The 20,034-nt window shown below is 45.9% G+C and overlaps 1 protein-coding gene across 3 annotated transcripts in view; it reads left to right on the top strand.

Annotated features, from left to right (window-relative positions):
• Positions 1-20,034, top strand: part of NUP54 (nucleoporin 54) — a 1,988,420-nt gene that overhangs the window by 1,251,490 nt on the left and 716,896 nt on the right. For all 3 annotated transcript variants that reach the window (XM_044061229.1, XM_044061231.1, XM_044061230.1), the window contains one exon: positions 5,242-5,429. In XM_044061229.1, coding sequence (XP_043917164.1) covers positions 5,242-5,429 — 188 coding nt within the window. The remainder of the gene's footprint in view (positions 1-5,241; positions 5,430-20,034) is intronic.

The following is a 20,034-nucleotide window of genomic DNA, read 5'->3' as shown; positions in this document are numbered from 1 at the left end:
ATGAGTTTTAGGTCAAGTGAAATTTAGGTGAAGTGAAGTTTAGGTGATTTGGTCTCAGTCAAGTGAATTTCAGGCAATTGGAAGTTAGGTCAAATGAAGTAGATCAGTTCTACACATGGTTGTCAAGAAATTCACCTCAACAGTGAACTTAAAGTGAATCTTGACATCAATGTCGAGAGCAAATAATCTAGATGAGGACAAGAGGGACCTATTCATAATTCCCTGTAGTACATGGATCATTACCTGCCCTGATGTACTCAAAAGGTTATAGAATGTGTAGAAGCATTAAGTGTGTTACAGTTCCCACAAGGACACTAACAGGAAGATGTTGAATATGTGACTCAGATTTTTCTAGCCTAAAAAAGTTTCAGTGAAGTGCTTCAACAGTTTCCTACCATTCTTCTTCAGTGACTCATACTGACATTAACATTCTAGCAAGAGACTGATTCTAACAGCAGGGAAAGGTGCTTAGCTTAATCTTGTTAAGCATCTTTCTGATGTCAGAAAGGTGGTTAACAAGCATGTCTTTTTCCATAATTTTAGAACTTAGCAGCATTCCATACATGAGTGTTCGTGTGCGTCTGTGTGTAATGAGTGATCTGAGTTTTCCAGAATGCGGTGTTTTCGACAAGTGCAGTGGGTGTGGTTTCAGAGCTGTGGAAATTTTGACTGTGTATAATGTCGAGACAGGTAAGTGGAGTTGGAGGGGTAAGAGGTAAGATTGTTTGTGCATATTTATGTGACTTAGGGTTAGGGTTGGGGATGAGTGAAGGATAGGTGCTTTACATTTGTGTGCAAGTTTGTGTATTTTAGGCTTATGTTAAGGGGGGTCTACTACTAAACACGACACGACGATTCCCCGACACAAAACTCACCGACGCCAAATAACCGACAACACACAAACCCGACAACGCAAAACACCGAACACCATTACACCGACACACGGAACGTAAACAACTCGCGACACTACATAGCATACACACTAGCCCTGACCCAACCCTAACCCTAAGGTCCGACACTATCGCACACTTCACCTGCCTGCACCCTAACCCTAACTCACTTAACCCACCCCTAGCCCAAGCTCCGACACTAACGCACACATCACCTACCTGCACCCTAACCCTAACTCACTTAACCCGTCCCTAAACTACAGTCCCTCACTAGCACACACTTACCTTACCCGAACCATACCTCCGACACGAACACACACTCACCTTTCCCACAGCCTAACCCGACATCCCACAATCTCGAGCACTTACCTGACCGCTCCTAACTCCGTCACTATCGCACACTTACCGCGTCGCAATCGCACATTCCCTTGTCGGTCTTTCCGCTGTCGGCAAATCACCCTGTCGGTACACTTACCTGTCGGTCATCTGGCGTCGGTGAGTTTTCTGTCGGGGAATCGTCGTTTCGGTCGTTAGTAGTAGACCCGTTAAGGGATAGATGTGTGTGTGTGTGACTGTGTGTGTGATTGTGAATGTTTGTGCTTCCAAGTGTGTCTTGTATAGTGGCAGTGTTATGGGAAGATTTTTATGAAGGTAAGGGGCAGGATCACACAACAGCAGGGTATGTGTGAATTTCCTGAACCTGATACAATTTGAGCTCACAGAAAAAGCAGCCAGCTCAAACACCATTAGAACATTCACACGCATTAGTGTTTGGTCTTATTTTCAACAGCAAAAAAAAAAAATGTTTTGACTTGTAAATATAAATATAGCCCTTCTGAGCTGGGGATATCTGGTTGAATGCTTACTGATCCTGCTTATTTGAACTTTTTTTCTGAAATTGATGCCCTTGAACTTGAAAAACATTGTGACTGCTATCTGACGACATAAGTGACCCATGCCCTCACCCATTTAATAAGACATAAAAGCCCCACTCCTCGCCTTACTAAATATAAACAAATCAGAACAAATAGAAACTTCAACCCTGAATCCTTCCTTGCTGAATTACAAACTACAAATTGGTCTCCACTTAAACTTCTGCCACTAGATGATGCTGTTGCATACTTCAACTCAGAATTCCTGTCTATACTAGACTCTCATGCCCCTCTAAGATCTGTCAGAATTCGCTCTAAACAAGCCCCTTGGCTCTCAGAAGAGACACAGCATAAAATAATTATGAAAAATAAACTTTGGACCAAATACCATAGCACCAAAGATCCCAGCGACCATCTTAAATTTAGACAAATAATAAACATTACAAAAAAAGCCGTACTTCTAGACAAAAGAAATTACTACTGCCACCTACAACAAACTAACCAGCTAAACCCACAAAAGTTTTGGGCAGGGATTAATAGACTCTTAAAACCTGGCCACTCCGACACCCCACACCCCTTAAACTTTTCCCATAACAACCCAAAACAGCTGATGCCTTTAATACATTCTTCACTGAAACTGTCCAGTCACTATCTAAACAACTATCCCCTTTTATAGCTTCTCAGCCCACCTCCCCTCCCACTTCTGTTCCCCAATTACAACTTCAGCCTGTACCCACATCCCTCATCTGCTCTCTTCTCCACAAACTTAAACCCTCCTCCCTATCTGCTGACCTTCTACCCCACAATATCTACAAATTGCTGCCAAACCACTGGCCTATCCTATTTCCATTTTAATTAACAGAACCATTACCGAAGGCTATATTCCCTCAATCTGGAAAACCTCACATATCGTTCCCCTACATAAAGGTGGTGACTCAGTAGAGCTTTCTAACTACCGACCCATAGCCCTTCTCTCCCCACTTGCTAAAATAATGGAATAATGTATCCAAAAACAGCTTCTTAAACACCTGTTAAATAACAACCTCCGATCCAACTGTCAGCATGTTTCAGACCCTTCCATAGCACCACTTCTGCCCTCCTTTCCTTCACTGACTGCATCAACAAAAATCGGAACAATAATATCCTCTCCTCTGCTCTCTTCATTGACCTATCCCAAGCCTTCAATATGGTCAATCACCAGATTCTAATAAATTTACTGAAAACATTAGCCTTAGGCTCTAGTGCCATAAATTGGTTCCACTCCTACCTTCAAAATAGACAACAGGCAGTACTCTGGCATAATAACATCGAACCACTTCCCATTTCTCTAGGAGTTCCCCAAGGCTGTATTCTTGGCCCCCTTCTGTTTTCTATTTTTATTAATGATCTGCAAACTAGTATTCTCTTAGCTACCTGTATACAATAAGCTGACTTTTCTACTCTGATCTGTTCTGCCTCATCAGCCCCTGAACTACACTCCATCACCCAGCAGACTTTTCTAACCGCAGAAACTTAGTTCCTTAAATGATGTCTAATCTTAAACCCTAAAAAAAAAAAAACAAATTGTTACTCTTCTCCCCCACCCGCAAGTCCCCTCCTCTCAACTTCTCAGTCCTCTCTAATAATGGCACCAGTATATCTCCTGACCCCTCAACTAGGCTCCTGGGAGTTGAAATAGATAACCTATCCTTTGATTCTCACATAAATAACACTATTAAACAAGTCAACAGAAAACTAGGCTTACTTTATAGAATCAAACCATACCTTACTCCACTGGCCAGAACCTCCATTGCCCACTCCCATCTGGTTTCAACCCTTCTTTATGCCTCACCTATTTATACTAACCTTTCCAAATCTAACTTCAAGAAACTGTCTACTGCCTATAATGGTATCGCCAGATTTGCCTCTGGTTCTACTTGCAGAACTCACCATTGCAAAAACGTAAAGGAATTAGGATGGCTAGAATTGCAAAATCTGATCTTGTTCCATCAACTCTGCTTAGCCCAAAAAATTCTGTACAAGCCCACTAATACCGCTATACTCACTTCCCTTATAACTCCTTACTGCAACCTCAAAAGCCTTCGTTCTTCTAACAAACGTCTCATAGCAACTTGTAAAGCCAACAACTTGGCAGTTAACTCCTTGTTCTCTAACACTATTGGAAAATCCTGGAACTCTCTTCCTGACAATCTCTCTTCCATCTCCTCTCCTCACTGCTTTAAAACCCAGCTCAAAACTTTCCTTAGAACCCACTGGCTCTGCCCCTGCATAAACCCTGACTAACATTTCCATCTATTTCTACTATTTCCACCTTTTCTGCCTACTAATTTTTTTTTTTTTTTTAGTCTACAAGTAAATTGACTGTTAGTATGTTAATGTTCTAACTTTTGCACCTGACAGAACTTGATACTTTAAATGCTCATTAACTAAAATGTTACTCTCTGTAATTATGTTTATAAATGAAAGTATTTTTAGAGCTTTTCTCCCCGGGCCTCCTCTGAAAATGGACTCAATATCCAGTTGGACCAGCCCGGTCAACAAATGTAAAATAAAAAAATAAAAAAATCTTGCTATCCATATCTATAAAACAGAGTTTTCAATTTCTCAGTTTTTGTATTTTCTTTTGTTTAGTCTCTTCCCCCATATCCTTAGCTGTCATGACATGTCAGAATCCTTTTTAATCCATACTCCTAAATACTTCATTTTTAACATGACTCCATAGATAAGGATATTGCTGAAACAATTTGTGTGCAAGTACATAGTTTACAGCTTTTGCCTTTGTTTTATCTTTAATTTTGTATCCCAAAAACACACAAAAATATCTCAGAATGTTCCACAAAACTGAGATGTACTTTTTTTTGTTTTTATCAAGTATAAAATAATATCGTCTGCAAATAAAGCCAACTGTTCTTGACCACCATACCAGTTATATCCTTCAGTTTCTGAGTCCCTTCAAATTGCAGTGTTTAGTCTATGATACAAACTTAATGAAAGCCAATGTCAGAACTAATGGAGTTTGTTCTTTACCATAATGTTGTGCAGCTGCAGAGGTGTGTGTGTAGATGTATATGGGGACAGTGTGTGTGTGTGTGTGTGTGTGTGGGGGGGGGGGGTTCCCTTGTAAAAAAAAATACCTTTCATGACCACAAAAGTAAGTTTTCTTCCCATGAGTGGAACTTGCTGAAAGTTGCATTGATCTGTCAGCTTGAGTCCACGCTCATGACATTATCAGAATAAACATTTAGCTGTTTAATTGTCTAAAGCTGATAAACAGACCCTTGTTGAATTTGAATATTTCTGTTGTAACCTGGTAGAGTGACTGTAGCTCTTTTTTGTAATAACTTTTATTTGTTCATAATCTATTAATTGCACACACTGTTTGCCATACCATTTGAACAAAACGTTTCCTGTAATAGAAGCTTTAAAAAATGTATTGGTGTGTACTAGATTGTGATTATTTTCTTGCTTTCTATGCTTAGGCTGTAGGTTACAGCTGCATCCCAAATAGTAAAGATGAAGATGGTTTAGTGGCATTAGTCTTCAACAAGAAAGAGACAGACATCCGAAGTCACCAGCAGCAACTAGTGGAATCGCTTCACAAAGTCCTTGGAAGCAGCCAGACCCTCACAGTTAATGTAGAGGGTGTCAGAGCAATGCCAGATGATCAGTGAGTCTTTCAAACAGTACTGTTTTCAAACTAGTGTTTTCATTTAAATTGATGTAATTTGTAGGTCTGTCAGCATGTCAGTATTTTAATGTAATAAAAAGTGTTGGTAAAGTGATTATTCCAGTTCTGAGACAAACAACGACAAGTCTCCAAATATAGATTAACTTCGTCATCTGAGTTCCAAATATGTATGATGATTTGGAGAGTATGTTTGTATAGGAATAGGCTGGGAATTTGTTGTTTGTTAGAACTGTCAAGATTAGCTTTGAAAAAGGGTAAAATGGAATATAATAAAATGTAGTTTTGTCTGCCATGGCTCAAGTGCTGCTGATGTCTTCAAGCCGATAGAGAAGAAAACCCCTGGCTGTAACAGAAAACACCAAGATGTTCTCATACGACCATTTGCAGTATTAACATCTGACACTTTTAAAGATCCTATCCATCCAGTCAGCCTTGTAAAGCTCAAGGATGTTCTTTGTGTTTCACTGTTGTAGTTATAACATTTGGGTTGTCCCTGCCAGGGTAGCCCTCAGTCGGCCCGAATACCAGAGACTTAGTATTTCTGCGTTGATTGCTGTCGCTTCAGGACTGACGTCAGGTCGTCAGTAGTATAAAGTAAGGCAGTTGACACCATTACATCAGTCTTTCTTGCCAAGGATCCCGAAGCAGTTTGCATGAGTGCCGGTTGGCCGCTACTCTTTTATCGAATTGAAGCTGAAGTTTTATGGTCTAACGGATGTCAGAAAAAGTTAACATTTGTCTCGCCTGTGGAAAGCAAATACCACACCGAGACTTTCATTCTTACTGCATCACTTGCTTAGGACCAGACCATGACGTCACTCGCTGTCGCTTTTGTGCTTTCTTCAGTGCCAGAACTATACATTGTCAGGCCCTTATTGTAGCTAGATATTTTCGCTCACAGTCCTCGAATTCCGATATGGCTTAGGTAAGCCATCCGACAGCAGATATTTCGAAAAAACGTAATGATAAAGACAGAGACAGACCGCACAGGTCCAAACCTACCGACAACGCTTCTGTGAAGCTAGTCGTCAGTTTTTCTGGTCCTTAGTGATGCGCTTTCGCAGCCCCTAATGCCCGCTTCTGTGGATTTGCAGGCCGCTACCGAGAACCTTTCGGAGTCAGGTATGCTACAAAACTCTTCATCGACTAAGGTTCCTGCGGTTATCTCTACCTTGGATGGGCCCGGAGTAGCTGAGCAGGCACTGGCTTCCGAGGAAGTACTTCGCACTACTGATTCCCGACACAAACTGACTCCTTTCACATCTACTGTTCTTTCAGAAACTACCGGGTTTCTAAGGCGCGGGGTACAAACCACACCCAAGAAACAGACGACCCACTCTCAGGCACCTGCTTCCTTGCCTCAGTCTCATATGCTTAAAATGGTGGAAGACCTTTTAATGCTGATCAGGGGAAGCCGAGCTACCCCTTCCAAAAGAAAAAGAGATCTGTCCCCAGTAGTTTTATCTGAACGGGAGTCCAATGACTCTGATGCATCTGAATATGAAGACATGCAACCCCTCTCTGCTTATGAGGATTCTGATGCAGAGAAATCTATTCCTTCAGCCTCCCCACCCGAGGACTTTTCCTTTGAGGAAACCCTTCATACTTTAAGGGAGCATTTCCAGTGAGAATGTCAGGACTACCCTCAGTCTAAAAAGAGACTCAGGGAATTCTTAGATCTTCCACAGCACAGACCCTTGGCCTTTCCTCCTGTCCTGGATGTTGTGGGTGATGTTTTCATGGAATCTAGTTTGACTCCTGACAATCCTCCCTCTTGCTCCCAGGAAACCTGACAGGTATTACAGAGTCCCTGACTTGCGCAAATTTCTTTTCAAAAATCCTACTGCTGACCCTGAGGTTATTTCTCAAGGGCCTAAAGGAATTAAAGCAACTTCTGCTAAGAATCCCCCCCTTCAGATAGGGATTCCCGAGCATTAGACAGATGGGGCAAATTAGACCACTAAATTGTTAGTTCCATATGCTAAAATTTCAGCAACATACCATGGAACTCATCAAACAAAAAAATATCTTTTCCTGCTTGTGTAGAAAATAGTTACAAGAGTTAATGCATTCTGCAAGTCAAATAACTAAGCACACCTTACACTGTTGTTTTGACACCTTAGAAGCATCTTGCAGGGCAGCAGTCACCGGTTTTGTCCTTAGAAGACATGCTAGGCTTAAGGAACAGTTCTTGCCAGACCATGTCAAGTCTATATTATTGGATGCACCATTGCATAAAGACAACTTGTTTGGCACCAAGGCAGAGGAGGTCTTAAAAAATATGGAAGAAAAAGCTAAATTTATGCAGACAGTTAAGGATTTCCTGCAGGTCCAGCCGGCATTGCCCCTCCAAGCACTGGTCTATTCCTGCCCCCTCCAGGTCAGTTCAGCCCAGACCCCCGTGGAAGCAGACCCCCCAGACAACAGCCACAGGGAATGCAGAAATCAAAGCAAACCAGGGAGTGCAAAGCCACCCCCTCATGGTAAGAACTCACAATGACTCTCCACTTCCACCCCCACCCTCTGCCCACCTGTACTTGCCTCTAGGAGGAAAACTCTCCTTCCACGCAAGCACCTGAGCCACCATTACCAACGACCGCTGAGTCCTCAACATAGTGTCCCAGGTATACAAATTTTCTTTCCACACACTACCAACCCCAAAAAGGTTCCCAGATCTTCCTCCAAACCAGTAGGCAGAGGCCAAAAAGCAAGTCCTTTCCCTGTTCTGTTCCTGCAGAACAGATAGGCCAAGGTTTCTACTCCAGGCTATTCCTTGTACCCAGAAAATAGGGTACCTGGCGCCTCATCCTTGATCTATCCATTCTAAACACCTTCCGGGTGATACCAAAATTCAGAATGCTCACCCTCCAGCAACTACTACCTATGCTTTCCAAGAATGCTTAACTAGCCACCCTAGACCTAAAAGAGGCCTACCTCCACATCCCAGTCAGGGAATCATGCAGGAAATATCTATGGTTCAGGGCAGGATCTCTGCACTTTCAGTTCTCTGCACTTCCTGTGGCTTATGAACTGCTCCCACAGTTTTCACAAAATGTCTGTCTCCCGCCATTGCTTTTTGCAGACAGAGAAATATTCAAATTTACCCATACTTAGATGACTGCCTAAATCAGGCAGACAGGAAAAGCTGCTTAAGCACCTGGCCTCCCTAGGGTACACTATCAACGAAAAGAAATCCAAAGTACTACCCACCCAAAAGATTATATTCCTGGGAGCAAGCCTGGACACAGCATCCCAGATGGCTTTCCATACACCAAAAAACCAAACTTACCTGACAGCCTATTTCTCACAACTAGCCACCAGACCCCAGTTATCCGCAAGGAAAATCCTGCAAGCTCTGGGGTTCATGGCACCTTGCAATCCTACTCATTCCATATGCCAGACTGCATATGAGGAAACTTCAGTGGTACCTAAAAAGCCCTTGGTGTCAACACTGTCAAGACCTGGAAACTCTTATACCAATGATACCTTACCTAAGGAAAGATTTTCTGTGGTGGGCAGCAGCATGCTACCACAACAAGGGACTACCCTTATCACCACCCCACGCCACCTAGACCCTCACCACAGATTCATCAGACTATGTCTGGTGTGCACACCTGGTTGGCAGGTGCATACAGGGCCAATGGAGCCCACATCAAATACAACTGCACATCAACCAAAAAGAGATGTTAGCTATCCAGCACACATTGACAGCTTTCAGGCCCCTTCTCTCCCCAGGGCCTCTTCTGATCAAAACAGACACCACTGTGATGTGGTATATCAGCAAGCAGGGAGGGACTCACTCCTTCCCTCTATGCAGACTCGCCATGACCCTTTGGCACACGGCCTCAGCCTGTTAGCACAATTCTTGCCAGGGTCTCTAAACTCTCTGGCAGACAAATTAAGCAAAAATCTTCTGGACCCATGCGAGTGGCAACTAGACCAAAGAACCTTCACCATAATAACTCAGAAATGGGGCACCCAGAAGGTCGACCTCTTCGCTTCGCACTCCAACCATCAGCTCAGCAAGTTCTTCACCAGGGAAACTCACTGCAGGGCCTGGAAAGTGGATGCCCTATCCTTCCCATGGGTCAACCTCTCAGTCTGTGCATTTCCCCCACTACCTCTTATTACCACGGTACTGCTCAAAATAAGTGAGGAAAAACTGAGGACAATTCTGATTGCTCCAGACTGGCCTCGCCGGCACTGGTACCCACTGCTGCACAGACTGTTCCTTCTGCTACCATGGCATCTCCCTCAGATCCCAACCCTCCTAACCCAGAGGGAAGGATAATTCATGCATCCCCAATTGCAGACCCTCAGTTTGGCAACCTGTTGTATTCCCTGACCATTGAACAAGCTGCCAATCTCATTAAACAGGTTCTATATGTTATACGTGAGGCCAGACACCCTAGCACTAGTAAATCTTATGCTGACAAATGGTAAAGGTTCTGCACCTGGATCCAGGCTAAGCGAGCCGATACGGCACAGCTCTCCCTACCTCTCATCCTGGATTACCTAGCTGACCCTGCTGCATAGTGGTCTCTCCTTTTCCTCTATTAAAATTCATGCCTCTGCTATCTCCGCTCATTTCAAAACTGAGCACCCACTTTTCTCACACCCTCTCATCAAACAGTTCCTAAGAGGGGGCTAGCAACTTGAGGCCACCCAGAAGAGCACCTACACCAGCTTGAGACCTAAACTTTGTGTTGGAAAAGCTCACCCTGCCCCCTTTGAACCAGCAGTTTCAGCAGAGTTAAGGTTTCTCTCCTGTGAGACAACCTTGCTTCTGGCCATCACTTCAGCCAGAAGAGTATCCGAGCTACAAGCACTCGTGGCTGTATAGCTCTTCATCATCTTCCATGCTGACAGGGTGTCCTTCAGGACTAACCCATCCTTCATGCCAAAAGGGGTGTCCAGTGTGGCTCTCAACTAATCCATTCATTTCCCACCTTTTTTCCCTAACCCATAAAACAAGGGGGAAAGGATACTGCACTCTCTAGATGTGCACACACAGCTCAGATTCTATCTAGACAGGACTAAATCATTCAGAAAGACTGATCAATTGTTAGTCAGCTTTGCTGCAGGGGCAGTGGCCAAAGCCAAATCCAAACAAACCATTTCCAAATGGGTAGCACACTGCATCCATTTCTCCTACAAGAAACATGAGAAACCCCCCTTAAGGAGGTCAGGACTCACTCTACCAGAGCAGCCTCCACCTCTGCAGCTTGTTTGCCTTTTTATTTTGAGGGGCCAACAATATAAAGGCAAGTAGGGCACCAGTTTCTTCAGTGCTTTTTTGCGACAGAAGAGTTTGCATTTGGTAGGCCCTTTGGAACTGTTTGACAGCAATCCTTCCAAGGCTGGGCAGATAAGTTCACCCACTTGGGAAAACCTTCTACTAAAGTATTTTTTTCTGAGGAAAACTTGTTTCTCTAATTAAAATGTTATGTTTGCTAGGAAACAGTATGATCCAATGTTGTCTTTTCTGTCTGAGTTCAACCTGTGGGTTATGTGAGCCGATGCCGGCCAACTCTACAAGACTTCAGCTCATTGAGCACTGCCTCCTCTACCCATAACCTGCCACTTCACTTGAGCTACCTCATGGATGGCACCTCACTGGTTCACTCATTTGCTTGTGTCCTTTATGGAGAAGTTTGTTTGCTCCTTTACTTGAATTTTGGTACTAGTGATTATTGTAGTGTGTGTGTAGTGTAGTGTTGTGATAGGTTTTTTGACTAGTTGTTAAAGTAAGTTATTGTAGGTGTGTTTCCCACTTTTCATGACTTGTGTTGTGGATTTTGCTGTGTTTTGCATTATATTGGGTAAGTGTTATTTGTGTTATGGATAAAGTGTGCTTCATTTAGGTGGAAGCTTTTCTCTCAGGATGCTCATGACTTTGCCTTGGGGCTGCTCACATGGAGTCCCCTTATGCCATTTGGAAAGGCTTTGACTTTCATGCTATCAGTGAGAGGAAGGCCAAAACCCAGGCTTAAGGATCTTCTGCATTTGGGGGCCTCTGTCTGCATTCTGCAGGAAAGGGGACAAGTCAGGTCATAAAAAGGCTAAGGGCCCCACATCTTCCAAGGATAACCATAGTCTTTTGCCCCTGTCTTTTGTTACTGTTTCTGGCCAAGTGGATTTGAAAGTCCCAAGACCCTCAGACCCCAAGGTGGCCTCCGTTCTGATTTCTCTGTGCCGATCACCTTCTGGACTTGGGTCTCTGAGTCTATCTTCTTTGGTTTCTGTACCTCAGAGATTGTCTCCTTTGACTTCATTCGCTGGCAAGGAACCCTCCCTTACCATTAGTGTCCCAACCCCCTTCCTGATTAGGGGTTCTTTTGGGATGGATGTTCTCCTTTGACTCTAGTGGAGTTTTTACTAAAATTATCCCTGTCTAAACCTTGGATCCCAGCTTCCCCGGCTTGGACCAGTAGGCCAGATCTGTTGCCTGGTCAGCAATCCTCCAAGCCACCTTTGGTGGCCTCCTTGCTGTGGTCATCTCAATCGTTGGGAGTTTGAAGACTTTGGACTTGGAACACTTGCTGTAATCCTTCCTACAGGCACAGATGTAGTTAGGTCTCATTCCATCAACTGTGGGCTCTCCAAAGCTTCATTTCCTGTATCTTGGTTTCCCCCCTTGGGTCTTAAGGATCCGAGATCTTCAGAAAGAGTTGTCTTCTATTCCTTAGGATCAGTGCCAATGGCCTGGCCAATAGTGACTGTGATCCCTTTGGTCTCCTCAACAGCGGTAGTGTCTGAGCTAGGTGGACTTTGGGGTAGACTGGTCAAGACAAGAATCTGTGGGCCAGGTTTGACAGTCCCAGTGTCTGGGTTGTCCTTTCCACTTGGGGCTTCTGCTGTTGATAGTTCAGCCGTGGTCTCTGCATCTGGACAGGATGGGATGGCTTCAGATTCTGGTAGGGTTGTTGGACCCTAGGTCTGCTGGGTCTGATGAGCCCGCTTCTGCTTTAAAAGTCGTGTAAAGAATTTTCTCCTGTCAGGTAAAGGAATGGTCTAGACCCCACTTCTATTTTGGCTAGGACAAAGTCCTTCAAAAAGTCTAATCAGTTACTTGTCTCATGCTCTGAGTCTCAGTTGGATGCTCCTGGGTCCAGGGTTACTTTATCCAAAATGGATTTCTGTTTGCATTTCCTTCGGCTATGGTTTAAAGGGAAAGTTGAATAACAAACCCAAAGGTCTAGATCCATGGCTACTTCTACAGTCTTTTTCTCCAGATCTGCCGTGGATGACATTTGTGCAGCTGCAACTTGAGTGGGTCATCACACTTTCCTGTCCCACTACAAATTGAATATCCAGTCCAGATCTAGAGCTTTGTTTGGTTCCACCGTATTGCACAATATCCCTCCATGAGACTGCTGTAGGGTGATGCATGGTGTGGGATTCTGTTCCACAGGTTGAACCCAGACAGAAAAGACAACATTGTATACGAATGTTATGTACTCACCATAATGATAGATCCGTGTTGTGTGATTCCATCTGGTTCAAATACCCCCGGCCCCCGCCACCCGCATTCTTGTCTTTCTTTTGTCACAGAGATGTCCGACCAGGGAGGCCATTTTTCCTTTTTCTTTGGGTCTGTAGTTTTTAGGCTTTTCTCCCTTTGGGGCCTAGATGTGAAAGAAAATAGTGAGAGAGGGATAAATATAGCTAAGGTAGCTGTAGTGGAGTAAGAGATAGAGGAGGCAGAGCTGATCGACCTGAGTTTTGGAAGTTGGCTGACCTAGGATCTGATAACCCGGAGGATGAACCAGATAGAAACAGACAACAGGGATCTATCATTATGGTGAGTGTGTAACTTTTTTTTTTTTTTTTTTTTTTGGAATGGCATTGCATTTCTAAGGGAATTTGAGTGAAAATGTTTTCTGTATACTTTTTGGGTAAAATCTTTTTTTTGACAGAATGTTCTTGCACGCTTTTAGGTTTGTGTATTTAGGACAGATAGTTGTGCTTGTGGGGGACTTAAGTGGTTTACTTACCTCAGTATCTTATTCTGTCCTTTGCCTTTTACTAATTCATCCTGGCTCCACTAGCCACTTTTGATCTCTCTTTCTCAACTAACCTATGGAGTAGCTGCTGGTCTCTGTTGTTTTACCTTCCTCTGTCTGCAAGTAGAAGAAATTTGTTAGGGAGTCTGGGTTTCAAGCTGACTGCTGTTGTACCTCAGCTGCTGGTAGGTAACTCTGCTGGGACCAATTTTGGTTACTCAAACCACTCATTTTCCATCCCTCCCTCTTTGCCCCGGTCTGTCTGGTGTTGCATCAACAGCTACCAAGGACTGGGGGGAAAAAGTCACATCCTTTGCGTCTGTAGGGATGTGTTTACCATGGGAGAACCATTAGTGTATGCCTAAAGGGAAGGGGTGAGAGAAGGTTCTTCACTCAGCAGAGACAAGGAATCTGAGTCTGGGATGAGTATGTCTTCTTTGGGTGAGTTATTTTACAGGGAGTTCCCCAGGAAAGATGAGCCTAGTGAGAAAAAGTTGCCTTTCCATGTTATATTTTCATGCACAGGGAAAATGTATTTATTGCCTTTTGTTTACCAGGAAAGTCCGACTGAGCACAGGTCCTATTTTCAGTGGAGGCCTAGGAGAAATGCTCCATTTTAAAGAATGAGAAGAAGGCAGTTTTACAAGATTTATGTAATTAATGTACTAAGAAGCCCATTACTGTCTTTTCATTGCCTAATATTTCTTCAAGCAAGAAAACAAAAGCATTTTCCTCTTTTCCGACTTGGATTATCAGGAATTGGAGGAGGATGGCTGTAATTCAGGAATTTCTTCAGTCGGAACAGACTGGCTGTGAGGGAAGTGTGGCCTCATATTTCCCTTTTGAAAATTTATCTTCTGAGACCTCTAAAATGAGTTTTTTTTTTCAGTGGGAACAGAATGTAATTCCTATTGCACAGAAAATGTATTATGATTTGTTACATTTGGATATGCCTAAATTTGCAGCTGTTTTTCTGGCTTTGCCCACTTTAGAGAATGATCTGAAGTAGTTACTTCATTTGTTCTGCAACCTGTGGGTCTAGGATCCGACCGGCAGCTTTCCAAGCTTCAAGATCTGAGCTCCTAGCTCCGCCCCTCTACCCACAATCCCCTGTCACCACCACACTACCTCAGATCGTTTTTGCCGTGGCTTGAATAACAAGCATCTTGAGAAGAGCTCCTGAGCTTAGACAGGGAAGTGAATAATTTTCTTTCAGAGTTTTTCTTAAAACTTAAAAAGGAGAGTATTGTGAGTGTTTCTCTGCCCTTTTTTGTTTTCGGGATTGCGTTTTTATATTCAAACCCTTCCCCTAGGTGTTTGGGCGTGTGAGTGTGTGTGTCAGGAAAATGGCCAAAGGCCATAAAGCTATTTTTTCAAAGTGCACTGGGTGTGGCCATAAGCTTTCCCCAGCTGATGGCCACACTCAGTGCGTTATATGCCTGGGGGTTGCCCATTTGTCTTCAGACTGCCAGGTTTGCGCAGCCTTCAGCCCCCGGACTGAGAGGGACAGAAGGAACAGGCTTATTCTGGCGGGAGGCCTCTTCCTCCTCTCCCTCCAAGGTGCAGGCTACCCAGGTAGCTTCTGCACCCCTGATTCCCTCGACTCAGGCTGGGACTCGACGTTCCCACTACTGCCTTGAGTACGAAGGAAGTTCAGTCTTCTCCTTCTAGGGATAAGCACAGACGCAAGAGGCGAGCCGAGCCTCATCCCTCTGCTCCGCCTTCAAAAATTGTTAAATCGCCCCCGAGGGTGTCCGGACCTTCTCCTTCTCGGCTCCGATCTCCTTCCTTCTCACCGGAGCCGGAGGAGGAGCTCCTATCACCCTCGAGGTCGTCGAGGCGGCCCTGCAGGCCCGCCTCTACGACCTCCTCTAGATCTACTAGGTCTCTGTCTTCGACGCCGATATGGATAGGATAATGCGTCGGTTTTTGCAGACCCAAATGCAGATGGGGGTGTTCCTGCCCCCCCCCCTCACAGGGGGGGAGTGCAGCTTCAATATTTGCCCCCAATTTCTCCTTCTTCAACCCGGATCTGGGTTTTGGAGTCTTTGGATCCAGGCCCTTTTGGAGCCGGGGTTTTGTCGGCGCCGGTGGCCCAAGCCTTCTTGACACCGACTATACCCTCGAGTATCTCAGATCCAGCTTTCGGGGCAGTGGGCTGGGCGTCGGATCCGTGGGAGCACCTTCGGCGCCACTTATGTCGGAGAGCACCTCCCTTTCGGATCCAATGGCTTCGGCTCCGACCCCGATCCCTATCTCGGAGCCGAGGAGACTGCTTTCAGGGCTGGAAGAGAGTAGTTCTCCCTCAGCGTTCGAGGTAGTGAAGAGGGTACTGTCGAGGTCTTCCAGGTCCCCGACTCGGGCTTTGGATCACTCTGCCCCCCACTGCATACGGGTCTAACTTCCATCATCCTTCCATCGGGACAGCCTGCTCAGACCCTCCAGTTGGTTCCCTCGGAGGAACAAGAGGCCGTTGACGAGCCCTCTTCTGATAGTCCCACAGAGAAGGTGCCTCGTAAACGGACGTGTAAAAGGAGGCACATGGACTCCCCCGAGTCCGTCACCACAGATACGGACTTAGAGGAAAGGGAAAGTTCCCCAAGGTCACCCCCCGAGGATGTCTCCTTTGGAGACATCATGGAAATGTTGCGTATTGGGGGGGGGGGTGGTCTGCCCAAAAACCTTCCTCGGATGAGTCCGTATTTCTGGAGGCATTTGAAGCGGGCCCATCTACCTCCTGGGTGTCCCCACCGGCAGATCCCCTGGTAGATCTCCTGACTACCAGGGCTTGGCAGGAACCCGACACCATGGATCCTATCCCACGTCGACTGGATAAAATCCTTAGCCCCCCCTTCAGACAGGCAGGCTTGGGCCAAAGGGTCTCCAGTTGATGCCATGTTGGTGGCTGCTGCCACTAAAAGAGAACTCTCCCAGGAGAGCTCCACGGTCCACCCGCCGGACAAGGAGTTCCGGGCGCTAGACCGTATAGGGAAGCGGAACTTTGCTTCAGCAACCTTCTCCGTGAGGGTGCTGAATTGTATGGCGCATGTAATCAGGCTGCAATGGGATTTGATCAAGGAATACACTACAGCTCCACCTGAGTCCATGTCGGTCGAGGACAAAACCGTGTTCTCGACACGCATGGCCACTCTCAAGTCCATTTCAAATATGTCCATGCGGCTAATGTCTTATGCTTCGGAGGGAGCCGCAAGGGCCAGCGGAGCAGGTATTGTCTTGAGACGTCACACCTGGCTCCGTCTTTGTAATTTCACGGAACCTTTCAAGGCGTCCTTCGCGAACGCACCCTTTGACGGCTCTTCGCTTTTTGGCAAGACCGTACGTGATACACTAGTCCAAAGCGAGAAGGATGGGAAGCCGCTGTCTGCCGTCGGAGTCCGCTTCTCGAGCCCCCAACGTTCCTTCTCAATGAATCAGAGGGGGCAAAAGAAGCTGTGGTTCCGCAGGTCTCAGCAATCCTATCCAGCTTCGGACTCCGTGCCCTCCAGAGACAGAGGAGGGCAGGGTGGATGCCAGTCCAGAGGCAGAGGGGGACCGCGTAACTTCGGGTCTAGGGAGCCTTTTTCCGAGAGACCTGCGCAGCATCCCTGAGGGCTTACCCGACTCCAGCTCTGGAGACAGTCGGGGGGGGCGTTTAACGAAGCACCTGTCAATGTGGGAGTCCATCACGAACGATCGATGGGTGCTCCGAATTATATCCAGAGGCTACAAAATTCCCTTCCTATTTCGTCCTCCCTCAGGGGGTCGCCTTCCTGATGTCCCACCCAATCAAAGAGAGGCGGCGACCGTAAAGATTTCAAATTTGTTAGAAAAAGTTATCCAGCGGGTCCCCCCAGACAAATCCGGATTGGGCTACTACTCAAGGTTCTTTTTAGTGCCAAAAAAGACGGGGGACCTCAGGCCCACTCTAGACTTGTCTGCCCTGAACGTGTTTGTCCCCAAAGAAAAATTCCGGATGGTCACTCTACAATCTATTCTCCCCTTAATGCAGGAGAACGACTGGATGTGCTCTATAGACCTCAAGGGTGCATACTACCACATTCTAATTGACAGACGGTCTAGGAGGTTCCTCCGCTTCCGGCTAGGGGCCAGTCATTACCAGTTCAGGGTCCTTCCGTTCGGACTCACCTCAGCCCCGAGGGTGTTCACCAAAGTCATGGCAGTGGTTGCGGCCCACCTGAGGCTTCAGGGCATAAGGGTCTTTCCGTACCTAGACGACTGGCTCCTCACAGCAACCAACAGGCATCAACTTTGTACCGCGAGAGACTATGTGCTGTCTCTTGCCGACAGCTTGGGCATCTCAGTCAACATACCGAAGTATTTTCTTCATCCTGTGCAAGCATTAGGTTTCATAGGAGCCAGGCTAGATTCCCGATCTTCTCGGGCCTTCTTGACCTCGGACAGGCTGTCCAGCTTCTCACTCCAGGTTTTGGCTCTTCTTCGCACCAAAGCTCTCCCGGCGGAGTTAGTTTTGAGGGCACTAGGCTCGATGGCAGCGGCTATCGGCCTCTCTCTCCATGCTCGCCTAAGGATGCGTATATTACAGTGGACACTCCAAGTTCAATGGTCACTGTTACTCCACACATTGAACACTCCTATCCCCCTGAGCAGAGTTTGCAGGGACTCCCTCCTTTGGTGGCTTCACTCCCCAGAACTCAGGCAAGGGAGACCCTTTGTGATCCCCCCCCCCCCAGGTCACGTTAACCACAGATGCTTCTCGCCTAGGGTGGGGGGGCATTGTTTGGGCAGAAACGTCCAAGGTACGTGGACCTTGTCAGAGACCGCTTTGCACATAAATGTTATGGAGATGAGGGCAGTGCTTCTAGCGTTACAGGCTCTCCAAGACCTTCTACCTCTAGGAACGATTTCAATACAGACGGACAATATGTCAGTGGTCTGGTATATAAACAGACAAGGGGGAACCAGATCCTACCCTCTTTGTCGAGAAGCCATGAGAGTTTGGGAATGGGCAATATCCACCAACCGCTTTCTGATAGCAATGCACATTCCGGGACGATCCAACATTATGGCGGACAAATTGAGTCGAGTAATTCTCAGTCCTTACGAGTGGTCTCTCAATCCAAAAGTTGCGAAGGAAATTTTCCACAAGTGGGGTTGGCCTCGCTGCGATCTTTTTGCTACTCCCCAAAACACAAAATGCAGCGAGTTCTTCGCAATTCTTCCCTCAGAAGGGGAGAAGCCCAGAGACGCTCTGATTCATGCTTGGCCTCCCGGTCTACTCTATGCTTACCCCCCGCTTCCGCTCATGGCGAAGTTCATTCAGAAAGCCGCACGGTTGGGGAGCAAAATTATCCTCATAGCCCCATTCTGGCCTCGTCAAATCTGGTTTCCATACCTGCGGTCTCACAGTCTCTCCTCCCCTTTAATCCTGGATCCCATTCCAGATCTGATATCGCACCCAACGGGGTGCCCAACACCGAACCTGGTAAACCTCAAGCTCGCGGCTTGGTTGATCCAGTTCCACTAATGGCAAGGACTCCCGGTATCTCATCACCAGTGAAAACTATTCTGGTAGCGGCTCATAAACCGTCCACCAGGAAAATCTGTAATAGTAAGTAGAAACGATTTTCTGTCTGGGCTACCAGCCAAGGTCTCAACCCCTTTACTGTTCTGATTCCTACAGTCTTGGATTTTTTGTCCATGATTTTTGAACAAGGGGCCAGTGCATCAACGGTTAAAGTACAGTTGGCAGAAATATCCCATTTTCATGTGGGAGACGGATTAGGATCTCTAGCATCTGCAAAATTGTGTAAGACATTCTTGCGTGGCGTTTTCCTTCTCAAGCCACCAGTGAAATCCGTGACTCCCCCTTGGGACTTAAACTTTGTTCTGCAAGCCTTAACGAAACCTCCTTTTGAACCTGCAGCTTCTGTACCCCTTAAAATTCTGTCCTGGAAAACAGCATTCTTGGTAACCATAACTTCTGCTAAAAGGGTTTCAGAGCTCCAAGCTTTGTGCATGAAACCTCCCTATCTTATTTTCCACAATGACAGAGTGTCTCTCAGGACTAACCCGTCTTTCTTACCAAAAGTGGCATCTGTGGCAAATATTAATCAGACTATCAATCTGCCAGTGTTTTTCAAAAATTTTCAAAATAAGGGAGAATACATGTTGCATACACTAGATGTACATGGACAGTTGCGTTTTTACCTGCACAGGACCAAAGATGTTCGTAAGGCTAATCAACTTTGTCATTTGCTCCTTCATTCATGGGAAAACCTATATCCAAAGTGACACTGGCTAATTGGATTTGTCAATGTATTTCTCAGGCTTATAAGGCATCAGGCAAAACAACCCCATTCAAAATCCGTGCACATTCCACAAGGTCCATCGCAACTTCTGCAGCCTTCTGGTCCAGGATGCCATTGGACGACATATGTTCAGCAGCCACTTGGTCTTCTGCTCATACGTTTATTTCTCATTATAAGCTGAACATGATATCTAGAAGCAGGGCGTCCTTTGGCTCCGCGGTGCTTCAGAATATCCTCCCATAGACCACCCAGGTTTCTTTGTTTAGGTAGCTGGGGACTCTGTCCCAC

The sequence above is a fragment of the Protopterus annectens genome, chromosome 2.part0 (assembly GCF_019279795.1).
Source record: "Protopterus annectens isolate FY-2018-M chromosome 2.part0, PAN1.0, whole genome shotgun sequence".
NCBI lineage: Eukaryota > Metazoa > Chordata > Ceratodontiformes > Protopteridae > Protopterus > Protopterus annectens.
The sequence above is the reverse complement of the archived record's forward strand: the minus strand, read 5'-3'. Positions and strand labels throughout refer to the sequence as shown.